Genomic DNA, 16,068 nt, shown 5'->3' on the forward strand with positions numbered 1-16,068 from the left:
AGATAAAAAGAGAGATAGAGGCAATGCAAAAGGAAAAGAGAGTTGTGTCCAAAATGATTCATGATATTCTTTTTAATGGCTGGCCTTGATTTCTTGGCTACCTTCGGTTATGAAGAAGGCCATTCGAATGCATCACAAATTCAAATTATAAAGGAGAGAAATAAAGAGGAAAAAAAGAATAAGGAGTTGAAGAGGTTTAAATTTTATTTTATTATCATTATACGCTCTTATATACGTTCACGTGTATATATTGATGAGGTGACATCATTAGATTATAAAATTATAATTTATTGGTGCCACTTCATTTTTATATATATGTGTTCGTATTTAAGGGTTTATAATAATGATTAAATAAGAAAATTCAATAATAAATCTTCAAAGGTATGAATTATATTTAATTTAGATTATTTTAAGTTTTTATTATATTGTTTTCCTAATAGCTCATGCGGTTCCACATATGTATCTTGTTTCAAGTCGCTAGGTCCTCAACCCATTTTTCCGGTGATGGCAATGCTCCTGCACCTAATTCCTTTCTGACAATGCGTCCACCCCTTCGACGTGTTTCCTGCAAGGAAGTTCACTGCAATTAAATTATATTATCATAATAAATTATTTAATCATAATTAATCATAATGGTTAACCATCTTCTCAATTTCATGAATTCGTGATTAACGATCAACTAGCATGTTATCTTCACTTGGAATCATAATGACTATCTATCTTACCATTTCGCCAGATTATAACAAATTAAACTGCCAACTGACTTCATGTGAACCTCAACGGCTATATTTCAAATTAGGTCAAAAATTGGGATGTAACATTCTCTGTGGTTGTGAACTTCTTGCTGGGAAATGGTACCTTCTTATGCTTAGCCAAAATACATTCTTTGCAAACAACATTAGTATGCTTTATTATCTTAGGCAAATTTTTGACTGCAACCGTGCTACTAACTTTTACAATATTATCAAAGTTTATATGGCAAAATCTCCTATGCTATAACCAACTATTATCCACTTTAGCAACCAAACATGTCATTTCAGTGGGATTCAACTGAAATACATTACCTCTGGATCTAGTACCAATTCCAATCATTCTACCATCTTTATCCTTGATAGTGCAAGTCTTTTCTGTGAATTGCAATTGATACCCTTTGTCCACCAATTGTCCAACACTCAACAAGTTATGCTTTAATCCATCAACAAAATAAACATCGTCAATGTTAGTTCTTCCATCTAAAATAATATATCCAATCCCTGTAATATGATAGGTTGCATTGTTACCAACTCTCACAATACCTCCATCATAGTTCTTGAATTTAACAAATTTATTCATATCACCAGTCATGTGATGTGAACAACCACTATCTATTATCCAATTAGATTTCTTTTCAACTTGAGAGACTAAAGTCTTTTCTTCTCTAATTTCTCTATCAAGATCATCTTCCTTAATAGTTACAAATCCTAGCTCATCATCATTTTCACTCTAAACTTTTTCATCAGATTCTTCTTCTTCATTAGCATGCAAACGATTCCTAGGTCTTCTAGGGTTGAACTTTCCTTTATACTTTCTCTCTTTTAGGACATTTAGATGCATAATGACCAATCTCATTACATGTCCAACATTTAAAGATATTCTTACCATCTTTTTCTCTTCTCACAAGTGCTATACCTTCTTCAATCTTCTTGTCTTCATCAGATTTGGTTCTGCTACTACTAGCAAAATCTCCATGTGTACTTGCGCTTCTAGACAAGCTTGGCTGAACATTTAGGGCATTGAAGGCTGTCTCAACTCTAGTCAGATCTCCAGATTGTCTCAGATCTACTTTTGTTGCTTCCAATTTCCCAAGCAATGTCTCTCTGGAAAACTCTTTAGTGCAAGGGATTAGTAGTTCAATCATCTGAGTTGCTTGAATGGTGGTGTTAAAGTTTTCAAAATCTTCCACACCACTTCATCTTCTTCCTTGGTTCCACCATATGACTTGATTCCTGCTACAATTTCCGATATCCTACCAATACAGCTTCTTACAAATTCATCTTCCATCATTTTAGCATCTTGAAATGCACATATCCAATTCTGCAATCCTACTCTTTTTGTGTGTATCACCTTCAAAAATAGATTCTAAAGTTATCCAAATCTTATGAGATGTTTGAAATGACTTTACTTGACTGTAATTGTTCTTTGGAAGAGCTCATAGTAAAGCTTCTCTAGCTCTCATTTTGCACATAAACAAATCTCTCTCTGCTTCATTGCATTCTTCAAGTTTCCCTCTTCGACAATTGTCTTTTCACTTTTAGTCAAAGGCTAATAACTCGGACCCATACATAGGAGACGAGTCTTCATCTTTTCCTTCCAACTGTCATATTTGGCCCCATCAAATCTAGGACTATCCTTTTTGAAAGGATTCATTGTTGATCTCCCAAAGCTATTAAGCTTATTCCCTTCAAGGACTTGATGCTCTGATGCCAATTGTTAGAATATATAGTCCACCAATATATCTGAGAGGGAGGGGGGTGAATCAGTTATACAACTAATATCACAAATATCAACCTTATTAAACTTTAACCATATAAGAAATATAATCTGAAACCACAACAAGATACTATACACAATAACACCATATATGCTAACTAGGGAAGACCCTTGATGAGAGGGAAAACCCCGGTGGGGATGGTACCCACAAGATGATGTACTAATATAAATATTCCTTGTTAGAGGATGGACCCTATTAGGAGTCAATAACAACATTCAGGTCATATCAGTCCTTGTTGGGAGACTTTGAATCCCTGTTAGGAGATTCCAACCTTGTTAGGGGTTGTGACAACCCTGTTAGTAGTTGTGACTTCATACTCTAATAATCATGGTGACCCAACTGCCGATGCCCCAGGATCGAGCGTACGATATATAGAACTGTTGGGGAAGAATTGGACCTACTGCCCAAACAACTTCAAGAGCAAGATCAATGAACCCACTTTCCAAATTATCTCTATATTATTCCTTGCAGAATAATAGAAATGAATAGTACTGTTCCTTCCTCTTTCTATCCTGTCAACCAAACTTCTGCTCTTGATCTTGTAATCATATCACAAATCTCGCATCCAATAATCCCTTGGATTGCTTACTCGCATTTAGTAAACACTCTTCTTTTTCTGCACTTTGCATACATTTCAATCTTTCAATCATATTATAAACAAGGAAAACATATTCCCTTTATAACATATCTTCAAAATAATTCCTTAAGTCGGGCTTGAAGCTTTCCCAATTAATTGTAATAAGATAATTAATTAATTTACAATTGCAATAGCACTGTCGACTCGTAGTCTATACAACTTCTAACATGTGCAACACTAGGGCTTTTCGCATCCGCTGATGTCATCATCAGAGTGTCATAAGTCACTGGCTGACCACGCGTCAACAGATTATATCATTGCCAAAGGATATAATGCAAACATCAAAAACCATTTCTCAAGTGCTCTGTCTTTGTACTTCTCTCTGTTAATTAGGTACAACTTCCGTACGTCTTCGGCGTATGTGTTGCACATTGAACCTTCACATCAGGACATTGTATGGAACATGTTCATGAACGCCCATCACCAGACAATCAAAACATTGCCCGTACAACTAAGATCTTTGTCTACTACTTTGTTAGTCTTCATAGACTTACTGCTATGTTGACATCAATGACAAACATAGTCATGAATGCAACATGTCAATACTCTCCATTGCTTAGTATACTCCCCCAAAGGAATATCATCAACATTCATGCTAACAACTTCCCCTCATCAAGTGAAGGTAACTTTGTTGATGGTGTCACGCGGTGTCCCAGTGCATTCTTACAACATGATACATGAAATACGTTGTGTACCTTACTTCTTGTAGGTAGCTCCAACTCGTAAGCCACCTCTCCAATCCTCCTAGTTACTTTGAAGGGACCATAATAACATGACTTCAAACTTTGCTCCACTCCTCTTAAGAGAGGACTGTCTGTAAGGTTGTAACATAAGGTAGACCATATCACCTATTTCAAATGTTTGCTTGATACTATGCTGGTTTGCATACTATTTTTGCTGATTTTGTGTGCCTTTTGCATGGTCTCGTGATATCTTGACTTTCCTGCGACAAGTCTTTCACTCTGGGCACTTTGTTGTCACTAAAGATCAAGTTTATGTAATTCGGGGCAACATACCCGAAGACAACTATGAAGGGTGTTGTTTGAATAGACATGTGATCTCTAGTATTATAACATTACTCGCCACGGTGCATCCACTTCACCCATGCCTTTTTTTGCCCCACAATGTACTTATGTATATATCCCTCAACCCATTTATTTACTATCTCTGTCTAACTGTCCATTTGAAGGTGGTAACTAGTGCTCAGGGTAAGCTCAGTCCCGCATAATCTAAATAGCTCCTGCCAGAAGTGACTCATGATCTTGCTGTCCCAATCACTAACAATGATCCGTGGCAAGCCATGCATTCTAAAAACCTCTATAGAAAATAACTCGACCACTTTTACCGTTGTATGTGTAGATGGATTAGCAAAGAAATGTGCAAATTTTGTCAACCGATCCACTGCCACATAAATGCAATCCTCGCCCTTGACCTTAGGTAGGCCCGTAATGAAATCCATTAACACATTGCCCCATTTCCACTTAGGAATGGGCAAAGGCTGCAATAGACCCCCACAAAAGGAGTGCTCGTGTTTGTGTTGTTGGCAAACCCTGCACTCCCTCACATGCTGCAAAACATCTAACTTGAGGCCCCTCCATGCAAAGCGCTTCCTCACTTGTCTATATGTTTTGAAGTATCCCTAATGCCCTGTCATAGGTGAGTCATGTAAAGCTCTCAAAATCTTCTCCTTAACTGCAGATCTTGACACCAACCATATCTTGTTTTTACGCATAATCAAATCATTTACCACTCTATACCTCTCATCCTGTATGGTTCCATCGACAATGCTTGTAGCCCATTGATCCTTAACATACTCTCCTAAAATCAGCTCTCTCCAATCTTTTGATATGATGCCAATGACACACAAATGTGGTATCCCAAGATAAGATGTCAACAATGATGTTTTTCTTTCCCTTTACAAAAATGATATTAAAGTCATATGCTTGAAGTTTTCTGACCCACTTCTATTGTCTGTCACTTAGCTCTTTTTGTCCAAGGAAATGTTTCAAGCTATTGTGATCTGTTTAACTGTAAATCTGCTGCCCACTAAATATTGGCCGAACTTAGCTAGCATATGCATGATTGCTTGTCATAAATACTATAATTCTGCTCGACACTTTTCAACTCCCCACTCTCAAAAGCAATGGGGTGCCTATCTTGCATTGATAATTCCCCAACACCCTCCCCTGAAGCATCGCAATGAAACTCAAATGGTCTGTTAAAATCTGGAGTGGCTAAAACAGGGCAAGAACTCATCAACACCTTAAACCTGTCAAAATGCTATTACAATCTATCAGTCCATTCAAAAGCATCCTTCTGAGTCAAATCTGTGAGGAGCAGCATATTGCGAATACCCTTTCACAAAGCGGTGGTATAAACCACATAAACCCATACATCCCTTAAGGTGTGAAAGATTCTTGGGTGGAGGCCAATCCATATGGCTTAGATATTCTTTGGATCTACTTCTACTCCCACAACAGTAATGATGTGTCCCAAATATAATAACTTGGTCATCCCAAACTCACACTTAGACATTTTGGCATATAGTGATTCCTGCTGTAGGATACTCAACAATATCCAGGTTTCGGATGCTCCTCCCAAGTCCTATAAATCAATATATCTTTAAAAGCTATCAATACAAATCTGCTTAGCCAATCTTTGAGTATTCTATTCATACTTGATTGGAAAGTAGCTGGTGCATTAGTCAACTCAAAGGGCATGACTAAGAATTCGAAATGCCCAAAATGACACCTGAAAGCTGTGCCCTCTGCATCATCCTCCCTGACACGAATCTGATGATAACCTGACCTCAAATCTATCTTTGAAAAGAAGCAGGCCCCATCCAACTCATCAATAATCTCATCTATATGGGGAATCAGTACCTGTTTTTGATTGTTCTCCTATTTAACTGCTTGTAATCTATTCACATCCGGAAAGTCCCATCCTTCTTCTTAACTAAGACAACTGCTGAAGCAAAAGGGCTTTTGCTAGGCCTAATATGTCCCATTTGTAGTAGCTCCTTAATGGCCTTCTCAAACTCATCTTTATACCTCTTCGGATGCCTATAAGGGGTGATTATGACCGGTTTAGCTCCCTCCTCGAGCTCTATCACATGCTCCATTCCCTTGTCTGGTGGTCTCCTTGCTGGAATTTCCTCGAAACGCTTTAGAGTGTTTGGTCAAAAACTCCTGAATTTTTGGAGGATAATCATGCTTCTGCTGCGTATTCTCAACTGGCATTATAACAACCCTTGTGGCCCACTGCACCTAGTTATGCTGGATTAATCTCTCCATCCTCCTAAGTAATACCACTTGTAGGCCTCCATCTGAAAGTGCTCTCAAAACTACCTTCCTACCCTCATGTTCAAACTTAATATCCATCCTGTCTAAATAAAAGGTGACCTCATGAAGTGATTTCATCCATGTCATGCCCAATATATAATCGTAGTCGTTCATGCCAAAAAAAAAATTTCTCCCACCATATTATAATCTCCTATCCTTATACATATCTTACTAACCATACGGGTGTTGTGAAACTTATGACCACTAGCTACAATCATCTTGAAACCCTCGTGCTCCTTGATCTGCAGCTCTGCTCTCTTAACCAGCCTTTCTGATATAAAATTCTGCATAGCAGCTGTATCTTTCAAAGTGATAACCCGCTTCCCCTGAATCACACTTCTCACATGGAAAGTTATGGCTTGGTCATCACCAGAGAGTTGTGCAATAGTCTTACCAGAAACTCCTCATTTTCTGGTTTAACCTCTTCGCTGCCCTCTACATCAGATTGCAATTCCTTACCTTCCGAAATTGATTATTCAGCTGAAAAGTACTCCATTTGGGCAGTCTTACCCTTCAAAGGACATTTATGTGAAAGATCCCATGGTTCTCTACATTGGAAGCATAGGTGCTTCTTTCTTAACTCATTGAGCTGATCATTGTTTAAGTGTTTTGTTTCATTTTTAGGTGGCTGATCTTTCTGAAATTTCTTCTTATCTTTGTCAAATCTTGAAGAAGATCCCCTAGAATAAGATTCATCCTTAGAGGATGAATGCGCTATATCCCTCACCTTCTTATGGTCTTCTTGCAAGATGGCTAGATTTAGGCCTTGAGTCCATCCTCTTAATGGCTCAACAAGTCCATCCATGAATAAAACGAGAAGGCTCCTCGTAGATATATATAACCAAAACTGAGAGCCTGTAAAACTCTTCTATGTAAGCATCTACTGCACCCCACTGTTTAAGTTGAGCGAACTCCATGAAGTGCAATTCAGGATCTTTCTTATCAAAATGTTCTATCAACATCTCTGTGAAGTCGATATAAGAAGTAATCTGATTATGGCCGATAGTGACCATACCATGATGCCACCACTGGTGCTAATCCATCCAAGTGTAATGCAGTGTATTTAATGGCATCCTCGTTTGGCATTGGGTTCAGTTGAAATGTGAAAGTACATGTCTACCTTTTGTACCCATGTTCTAGCGGTGGTCTTTCTGGATCCATCGAAATAAAGCAAATAAAGTTTACTAACTTATTTTTGTAGATCAATATGCTGTCCTCTCCCTCCTGTAAGAGGCATGTGTTTCAGCCTCACATCCATGTATTCCCTAAAGGTGATAGAGGCCATGAACTCTTCTCCTCCACTCTCCCAATATCTCCTAAATTGGGTCTACAACTTGGTGATATTTGGCTCCTGTCCCCGCTGTGCTGAAAATCTAGGGGAAAAGTGGGTACAATAAGTTTTGAACAAATTGTTCTTGCTGGCCTAGGTACTTGCTCAAAGTTATCACCCACCCGTGCTCTCCCACCATTTTTGTCCATTTTGTTCCCTATTATTATCATCATTGTTTGCTGCATCATTTCTTCCATTGTTCCCTTCATTCTTTGCCCCATTGTTTTCAACGCCATTTCCATTATTTTTCACATTGATTCCCAACTGTCTAGCCATCATTTGTATCATCATGTCCATACGCTGATTCTGTTCTTGTGCCCTTTGTTCATCTAATCGCTGCCCCTTTGCTATGGTATCAAGCAACTGTAGAAATCTCTTCTCCAGTCTCCTTGGCATTCCTGTCACCCATATTGTCAAAAACCACTGCAGCTGAAACAAATTGTTCTTCCTGGTTTTCCTCTTCCTGGCTTGCATTTAAACTTTAAACACACTCTAGTTCTCCTCAAATTACAATGGTGTGTCAATGGCTGTACACTCCAATCTGTCACATCATTTCCTGATTATTTGCATCAATTACCCACGAGGATGGCAATATACACTTGTTCTGAATCCACTGTAATGGATCATCGAGCTATTGTAGTTTGTTTCAGACCTCTGCATTATAGCCAGAACTGTACCGCAACTTACTAGGATGTTTTTCTTTCTGTTCCCTTCGAGTTCTCCTATGTTTACAGTGCAGTGTGTCTCTTCCCTTATCAATGTTTTAGTTCATGTGACGTTTTCAGTTAACTTTTGTAGAGGACCATGTAATTGACAATGTAATGGAATAATAACAGTAACTGACAATGTTCCTCAACAACTAGGCGACTTCAAGGAAAAGTAAATATTAAATAACATTAACTGTTATTGAGTTAAACAGCACTGACCTGTTACTATCATTGATTCCTGTAACTGTGGCAAGGATGTGCAGCAGCTAATCCTTGGCCTATTCTCCAGCTCTTCACTTATGCGGAAGATTCCTCACTCGGTACCCCCGTCAATGTTGTGTAGGAACTATAGCCTCCATGGGTTCCAGTATAGTCATCAATAACCTGCCATAGAGTATGAAACAATGCTGCTATGCATGATATAACTCAGACTAGCCTGCGGTAATGCTCAGATTGAGATTGAAGCAGTCTGCAATATCTACGGTCAACCATAAGAAGGCCAACTCATTATGCCGGTATACATCTTCTTTTCAGCACCAGCATCATTAAGCATGGCCTCCCAGTGATGTTGATTCTGGCACATGACCAGTCGGGTTGTGTCCATGGCAACAACTTCATCAACTTTGATCACTTCTAACACAAACGCAGAAGTCCCAAGGCCAAAACTGTTAGTGTCGAAACTGTTGGCAGGAAGGGTAGACATCCCTCAAGCTCCTGAAAATACTGATAATCTCCAGCAAATCACTGCAATAGCAAATTCCTTCTTCCCGGTTCTTCATTCACTTTCTTTCCCCATGTCCTTTCCCTCTGCCCCAATGCGCATATATTTTCTCTCCACCTACACAAACGGCTCTTCAAGTTCTGTAATACCTGACCTGAGCAATGCTTGGTAACAAAAAAATCCAGGATTATAATTGCCACTAGTTCCATTCCTGTTATTCCAAATCTCGTTGTGACTTAGGTATATGGATATTTTTTTTACACATTTTTAATATCTCCCTTTCATGAAAAATGAATTATATATCCAAGGCAATTTAATAGGAAAGCCATATTTTCCATATACTTATAAAATTAGCAAATGACCTTAGATAGATTGAAAGAAATGAAACTTAAGTGGTCACTTAATATCCACAACACCCTCCATTTAAACGTCTTAGCAAATGAACTTTGTTTGACCTGTAATTAAGTTTGTTTAGGTCAAACACCACCAGGATCCCTCTGCTAGTCCTAGTTAGCCTCCTGGGACCGCACAGTATGGGCTAGTGACCAATTGTCATGTCTTGCTCAAGTGGGGGACATTACATATTGATTTTAAAAGTAAATTAAAATGTGGAGGCATACACAAGCAGTAAAGTGGGTCATATTGATGTAAATAGTAAATGAAAATGTAAGGCATAAGGTGTAGGGGAAGGTTTAAATAAAAAATAAAGAAAACATCAAATGGGTGCCAATGCTGTCGGTTTTAGCTTTTTGTTGATTTAGCCAGCTAGATTAAAGACCTTTTTCTTGTGATTGAAATATAGTTGATATAGTAGCTCACAAATAATATTAAATTACAGGAGTGTAGTATTGCATTGGCTTAAGCAATTTTGATTTCATTTTCATGTTTGTATCCTGGTGTTTCAGTTGCGTATCAGTGAGATGCATCTGTTCTAAGCTGTAGGGAAATCGCATGTTCCATGGTGGTATGTCTTTGATACTGCATGCCACCAGCTAAATGTGAGGAAAAGGTAAAGGCATCACGTCAATGCTGTCATATAGCTACAATGCTAAGAAAATGAGGGTAATATAAAATGATACTACCATTTATCACTTTTTTTTGTGACCCTTGTTGGTAGCTTAGGAGCTGTCTTGAAAGTGGTGTACAGAGTGATGAAGTTACTCTGCCGTGTTAAAAATACTACTGTACACTTAGAAAATATGTATTATTGTGAACCCTTAGAAAATGTATATTATTGTGAAAGGCAGTATAATTGCAAATTTTTCTTGTTTGTTTCCTGTACAAATACTCGCTTTGGTGACAATGTAATATTTTACAATTTTAATCACCATTGAAGAGGATTCCTTATCATTCGCAGAAGGTTTTAGAAAGATTCCAAAGGGCCAATGGGCTCAGCAGCTTCCATTTCTTTGTATTTATCATTCAAATCAAACTACTTGATATGTTGCCGACAAAATATCCTTGATGCAAATGCCTAAAGTGCTATGCTATTTGATTAAGGATGTGGACACAAGACTCAAAAAGTACTTGAATCGGCCCTTGAATTAAGAATAATCATTTGAAATCATTTATAAACCAGTGAAATAGTCATACTGTTTTATACAGAGTTACCGGAAACTCCTCTGTCCTTCCTTGGGCGCACATATCCCCGTATCCAACTTGGAAATGCATCCAATACTGCCTAGATACACGTTGAATATTGTACCCATCTTTGCCTTAAAAAAGTAATCTTCTAATGCAACTCTACAATTTTTGCATATTGTGAAGTGTAAAATTTAGTTATAAATATATATGTAGCATTTATGTGTCAATATTGGTTTTGAAGTATTGAAAATCTCCTCTAATAACTTAGAAAATTGTGTTCAATATGTGTATGTGATATTTATTAATGTCGTATCCAGCCGTATCCATATTTGAGGATCTTAAAAAATGGTCGTATCCGTACCCAATACCGTATCTGTATTTCTATCCGTATCCGTATCCATGTAACTTTGGTTTTATATTAAATGCCGAGAGGAAGTTACCATAAATCAGATGACAGATAGCTACCTGAATTTCAGGCTAGGTGCCAAATGAGAGAATAATTGTGAGAAGGAGAAACACTTCTCTCATGACAATCTTAGAAAGCGAGAGTTTGGCAGGGTTGATTGGCTAGGTTATGCGATACAAGTAAGAGCCTAAAGTGCATACGTCTACGGGTAAACCATGTTCACAAGTCTGTTTATAAAGTATTACACTTGTTACTCTAGAAATTCACTTCATTAGTTCGAGATGAAAGATACAGAATTAATTTGGAAGCAGTCATCCTACTATGCTAGTTTTGGAAGATAAGATATATTACTGGTGGCAGTTGCTTTTTATTTTCATCAAACAAATATCTTGAATTTATTAAAAATAACTCTCTAATGTCTATACGGCTTATGAATTCCTTGCTGCCAAGTTTGAACAAATTGAGGCCTCAAATTTTAACGAATGAATAATTATTGATTTAATATAATATGATCGTCTTTCTTTAATAGTCATTTAAATGCCAGTTTTGGCTAGTGACTTAGATTGTTTGGTTTCTAGCTGTGATTGCACAGTTCACTAGGTTTTGTACTTTCTATTGCATTTGGACCCTAAATTGCTGTTTGTGCCTTAGCTTGCTAGCAGGAGTCTCTTGAATCAGGCAGAACCATCTTTTCTTCTGAAGCTTTCTCTAAATCCAGTACATGTGGGAGGTATGCCCATACTTACGAACAGAAAAAGTCAGTCCAAAGTACAAATTGGTGAAAAAGCAGAAAAAGAAGATATTTTAATGGAAGCAAACTATGCAACTCTGAAAAAAATATGTAACCAGTTAGAACAAGCTCTTGCCGAGCGCCGAAGCAGGCACAGCCGTCGAATACTTCTCCAATTGCAGTAATCACACTTTTTCATTTTATTACTCTTGTCCAATTACAGCTGTTTGTTCAGGTTAATATCCTATGTAAAACTCATTTTTGTGTTTTTCTAAAGGCATTGTGAATGATGTGATGGCTTATAGGTGTGAGGATATTAATAGAAAATGGTCTTTGCAGCTTGAGTTATACAATGCTCAATAAAATTGTCAATGTTCATATGATCCACAAGATAATTTTGGAGACGCGTATTTGTAAGATTGTAAATATCTATGTTTGTTAGAGAGAGATTTTGTTAAATTGTAAAATGTAAAATCATAAATGTAAATGAAGGCTTGAGAGTTTAATAGATTTTTTCTTTCACATAAAAGCAATCATGTTGCATCTTGTCAGAATTTATAAAGATTAATATGCAAGACTGTAACAGGTAGCAATGTTACAAATATCAGCAGTTGTGCTAGCAAATTGCTATTCTTTCATATCGTATATTTGGAAATTAGGCAAGCTACATTGCAATGCCTGCAGCTTGAGTTTTTTAAGTAGACAGGACAGCAGCAGCAGCATTATGCGTAGGGGAACATTTCTTTTGGTAAGTAATATTATTAATTTCTACTAAATGCCATATAAAATAATTAAGATTTAAAAATGAATCATTGTTTATATATGCTATAACTGGCAAGAGTTATTATGATCTTGAGCTTGGTTATGATAAAATTTTAAGGGTATAAAAGTTGAGCAAAATATACAAGGTAATAATGGAAGTATTGATGTTTCCACGATGAATCTAATATGCTGGCTTCAGTGAGACGTAAAAAATCATCTTACCTTCATCTTTATTTTAATGAAAATGTGGTATCATTGAGGGAAAATAGCCAGTGAGCGTTTTATTCTCTCTGTTCAAGTTCTTCCAATTCCAAAACAGCGCTGGCATTCAATTGTTTAATATACAACTGTAAAAAGTTGAAAACCTCCTTCATATACACCATTTATTTTTCTCAATGGGCAACCATCATATCAAAGAATCAGGGATTCACTTTATCAATTTTTGAAAACTTGGTTATTAAGGTGGTTTTCAGGGAAGTATTGATGTTTCCACAATGAGTCTAATATGCTGGCTTCAGTGAGACGTAAAAAATCATCTTACCTTCATCTTTACTTCTAATGAGAATGTGGTATCATTGAGGGAAAATAGCCAGTGAGCGTTTTATTTTCTCTGTTCAAGTTCTTCCAATTCCAAAACAGCGCTGGCATTCAATTGTTTAATATACAACTGTAAAAAGTTGAAAACCTCCTTCATATACACCATTTATTTTTCTCAATGGGCAACCATAATATCAAAGAATCAGCGATTCACTTTATCAATTTTTGAAAACTTGGTTATTAAGGTGGTTTTCAGTAGTGACAAGATTTGCTGGAACATAAATGTAAATTCAATTAAAGCAGCGATTCAATAACACAGTAAAAATGGTATAACAATGTGGAGTCTATTTTTAAAGCCTGAAGGAGAGGGCCATAGTATAAGTATTTGCAACATCTATGATAGGCAACTCTTGTTATCTCTTTGTAGGATTCCAATAGTACAAAGATTAACAAGCATGGTTAGATGTGCTAGATGATTAATGAGAGCTCTAATTAGCAAATACAAGAACGGTTTGCCAATGATTGCATGTGGAAATTATTGTCTGTCCTTACGAGATTTGATCCTATCATTGTCAAAAAATGTGACTTGAGTTATAACAAGCAGCTTCAAGAGCATGGAAATTTAGTTTTCTCAACTTACATACTTGACAGCTGCTTTGTGTGTGTGTGTGAGAGAGAGAGAGAGAGACTTTGCAGGAGCCTCCTTTGGAGTATTGAATACCCTTCCAGATGTTTCAGTAGGAGACTAGCTCTTTTCGAAGGGGTTTTTTGTAGATTGTTGTGCTTCCAATATCTATCTAGGCAGTGCTTAGTTAGCTTTGATGCAGCAGCATCTTGGGTCTTTGAGCAATCTTGCATCAACAACAAATATTTCTTGTCTTCTATACCAGTCTGCCGTTCGTAAAGTAGCCATTGCTGCTTTTGGTTTCAGGTTGTGCGAAGTTCATATTATGTTGAGGACCTACCCTAGATCCTTGTCCTAAGTGCACACATCCTGATGTTTCATATTCTTTGAGTTTTGTGCCGTTCTTTGTGGTCTTTGTTTCTTGCAGTTTTCATCCAACAAGGCACATTATTTCCTTTGGGGTAGTTCCCTACGATGACGTGACATCTTGTGCAGTCGGGAGCCGACTACTAACCCATGTTTGGACCTATTCCTAAGAGCGCATGATCTTTTGTTGCCCTTTGCTTGGGTTTTGGTTTACTCTTCTAAGATTGGACCTATAATATAATTAAGTGCTTGACTAGCTGACTTGTGGCTTAGCTGGCTATATAAGAAGCTTGGTTAGATGTAGAAAGTAATCATCTTAGAGCGAAGAAGATAGAAGATGCGAGCTTGGACTCTGATTTTGTAATTCTTATTGTATATGGCCGCAACTCGAAATACCTCACAACTGGGCATATTGCTTTCTGTATATGCGAAGCGAAATAATTACACCCATTGTAATGTTGCATATGACCTCTTGTTCCTTGTTGTTTGTCTGATTAAAGCATCCGTGTGTAACTCTTAGCAAGAGTAACTCAGGTTTGCCTCCTTCGACATCTTGGACTTGCATCAAGTGCTATCAGAGCTTAGTTCTTTCTTGTGGCTTGGATCGCAAAGAACCTCATTGGTTTGGTTGTAGAGTGATAGATATGAAATTTGACCTATAACTTGCAGAAGGTTATGATCCTGCATGAACTATTGTTAAGATGGTTTGTGGTAGAGGGAATGCATATAATGTCATTATGGATATGTTGAGAGAGATTGTAGTGAGATTTGAAGCTATTGAGATAGCCTAGAGAAGAGGTGTACATCTTCAAGATGTTAGCGATGATGAAGCGATACCTAATTCTAATCCTAAACCTAAGGTTGAACAAGATGAAGAAAGATTTTTTGAGAGTTTTGTCTAGGGCTAATGCTAGACCTATGGTTGAAGTTGCTTGTTATGATGGAAAACTTGAGACTAATGCAGTGTTGGATTAGATCTCTGAGATGGACAAGTACTTTGAGTATGAAGGTACTCCTAATAACAAAAAGGTCAAGATAACAACCACAAAGTTAAGGGTCATGCTTCACTTTGGTGGGATCATTTGCAAATTGAAAGACAAAAGAGAGGAAAAGAAAAGATCAAGACATGGACGAAAATAATTGGAAAGATGAAGAAGTTTGTCCCTGCAGATTACCAAGCTAATTTGTTGAGGAAATTGTAGAATTTGAGGCAAAAAGACATGAGTGTGAAAGAATATACAAAGGAATTGTACAAGTTGGATATCAGATCAGGGCATGTAGGTGATGAAGTTGACAAAGTGGCTAGATACATGAATGGTTTGAGGATACCAATTTAAGATGAGATCAACTATGTTAAGATGGATAGTGTGGAAGAAGCATATCAACATGCTTTGAAAGCTGGAGAAAGGTTGGCGAAGAAACATGATCAAAGACAGAGGTAGAGGGGACAGATTTCAAAAAAGAATGGGCAGAACCTATAGAGAAGGTAGAAAATTTGACAATGCAATGCACGATAAAGGAAAGACAAAATGGATAAGAAGTGCCTATTGGGAAAAGAGGCAATTCCACTAGAGGTAGCTACACTGGTTACCCTAGGAATAATAATGGTGGTAAGAGAGAATAAAGATCTTGGTTTAAGGGTACTTGTTTCAAGTGTGAAGATGAAGGACATAGAGCTTTTGAATGACTAACTTTGGAAAGAAGATAGGAGTAGTAGCAGAAACACTATGTCTTGTGAAGAAGTTGAAACACCTAATGAACTTGAAATTGGTGAGAACCTAATGTTGCGAAG

The 16,068-nt window shown here is 37.3% G+C and overlaps 1 protein-coding gene and 1 long non-coding RNA gene across 3 annotated transcripts in view; both read left to right on the plus strand.

Moving 5' to 3' along the window:
* Positions 1 to 10,625, plus strand: part of LOC149535107 (uncharacterized) — a 48,780-nt gene extending 38,155 nt beyond the window's left edge. Inside the window, exon 2 of the long non-coding RNA XR_016357056.1 lies at positions 10,172 to 10,625. This is a non-coding gene — a long non-coding RNA (uncharacterized LOC149535107). The remainder of the gene's footprint in view (positions 1 to 10,171) is intronic.
* Positions 1 to 12,515, plus strand: part of LOC149535106 (uncharacterized) — a 73,308-nt gene extending 60,793 nt beyond the window's left edge. For both annotated transcript variants that reach the window (XM_089804732.1, XM_089804731.1), the window contains exon 3: positions 11,908 to 12,515. In XM_089804732.1, the coding sequence (XP_089660858.1) occupies positions 11,908 to 12,171 (264 nt within the window). In that variant the 3' untranslated portion in view covers positions 12,172 to 12,515. The remainder of the gene's footprint in view (positions 1 to 11,907) is intronic.
* The last annotated feature ends 3,553 nt before the right edge of the window (positions 12,516 to 16,068 follow it).

The sequence above is a fragment of the Cupressus sempervirens genome, chromosome 10 (assembly GCF_028749045.1).
Source record: "Cupressus sempervirens isolate cs-2001-9-10 chromosome 10, ASM2874904v1, whole genome shotgun sequence".
NCBI lineage: Eukaryota > Viridiplantae > Streptophyta > Pinopsida > Cupressales > Cupressaceae > Cupressus > Cupressus sempervirens.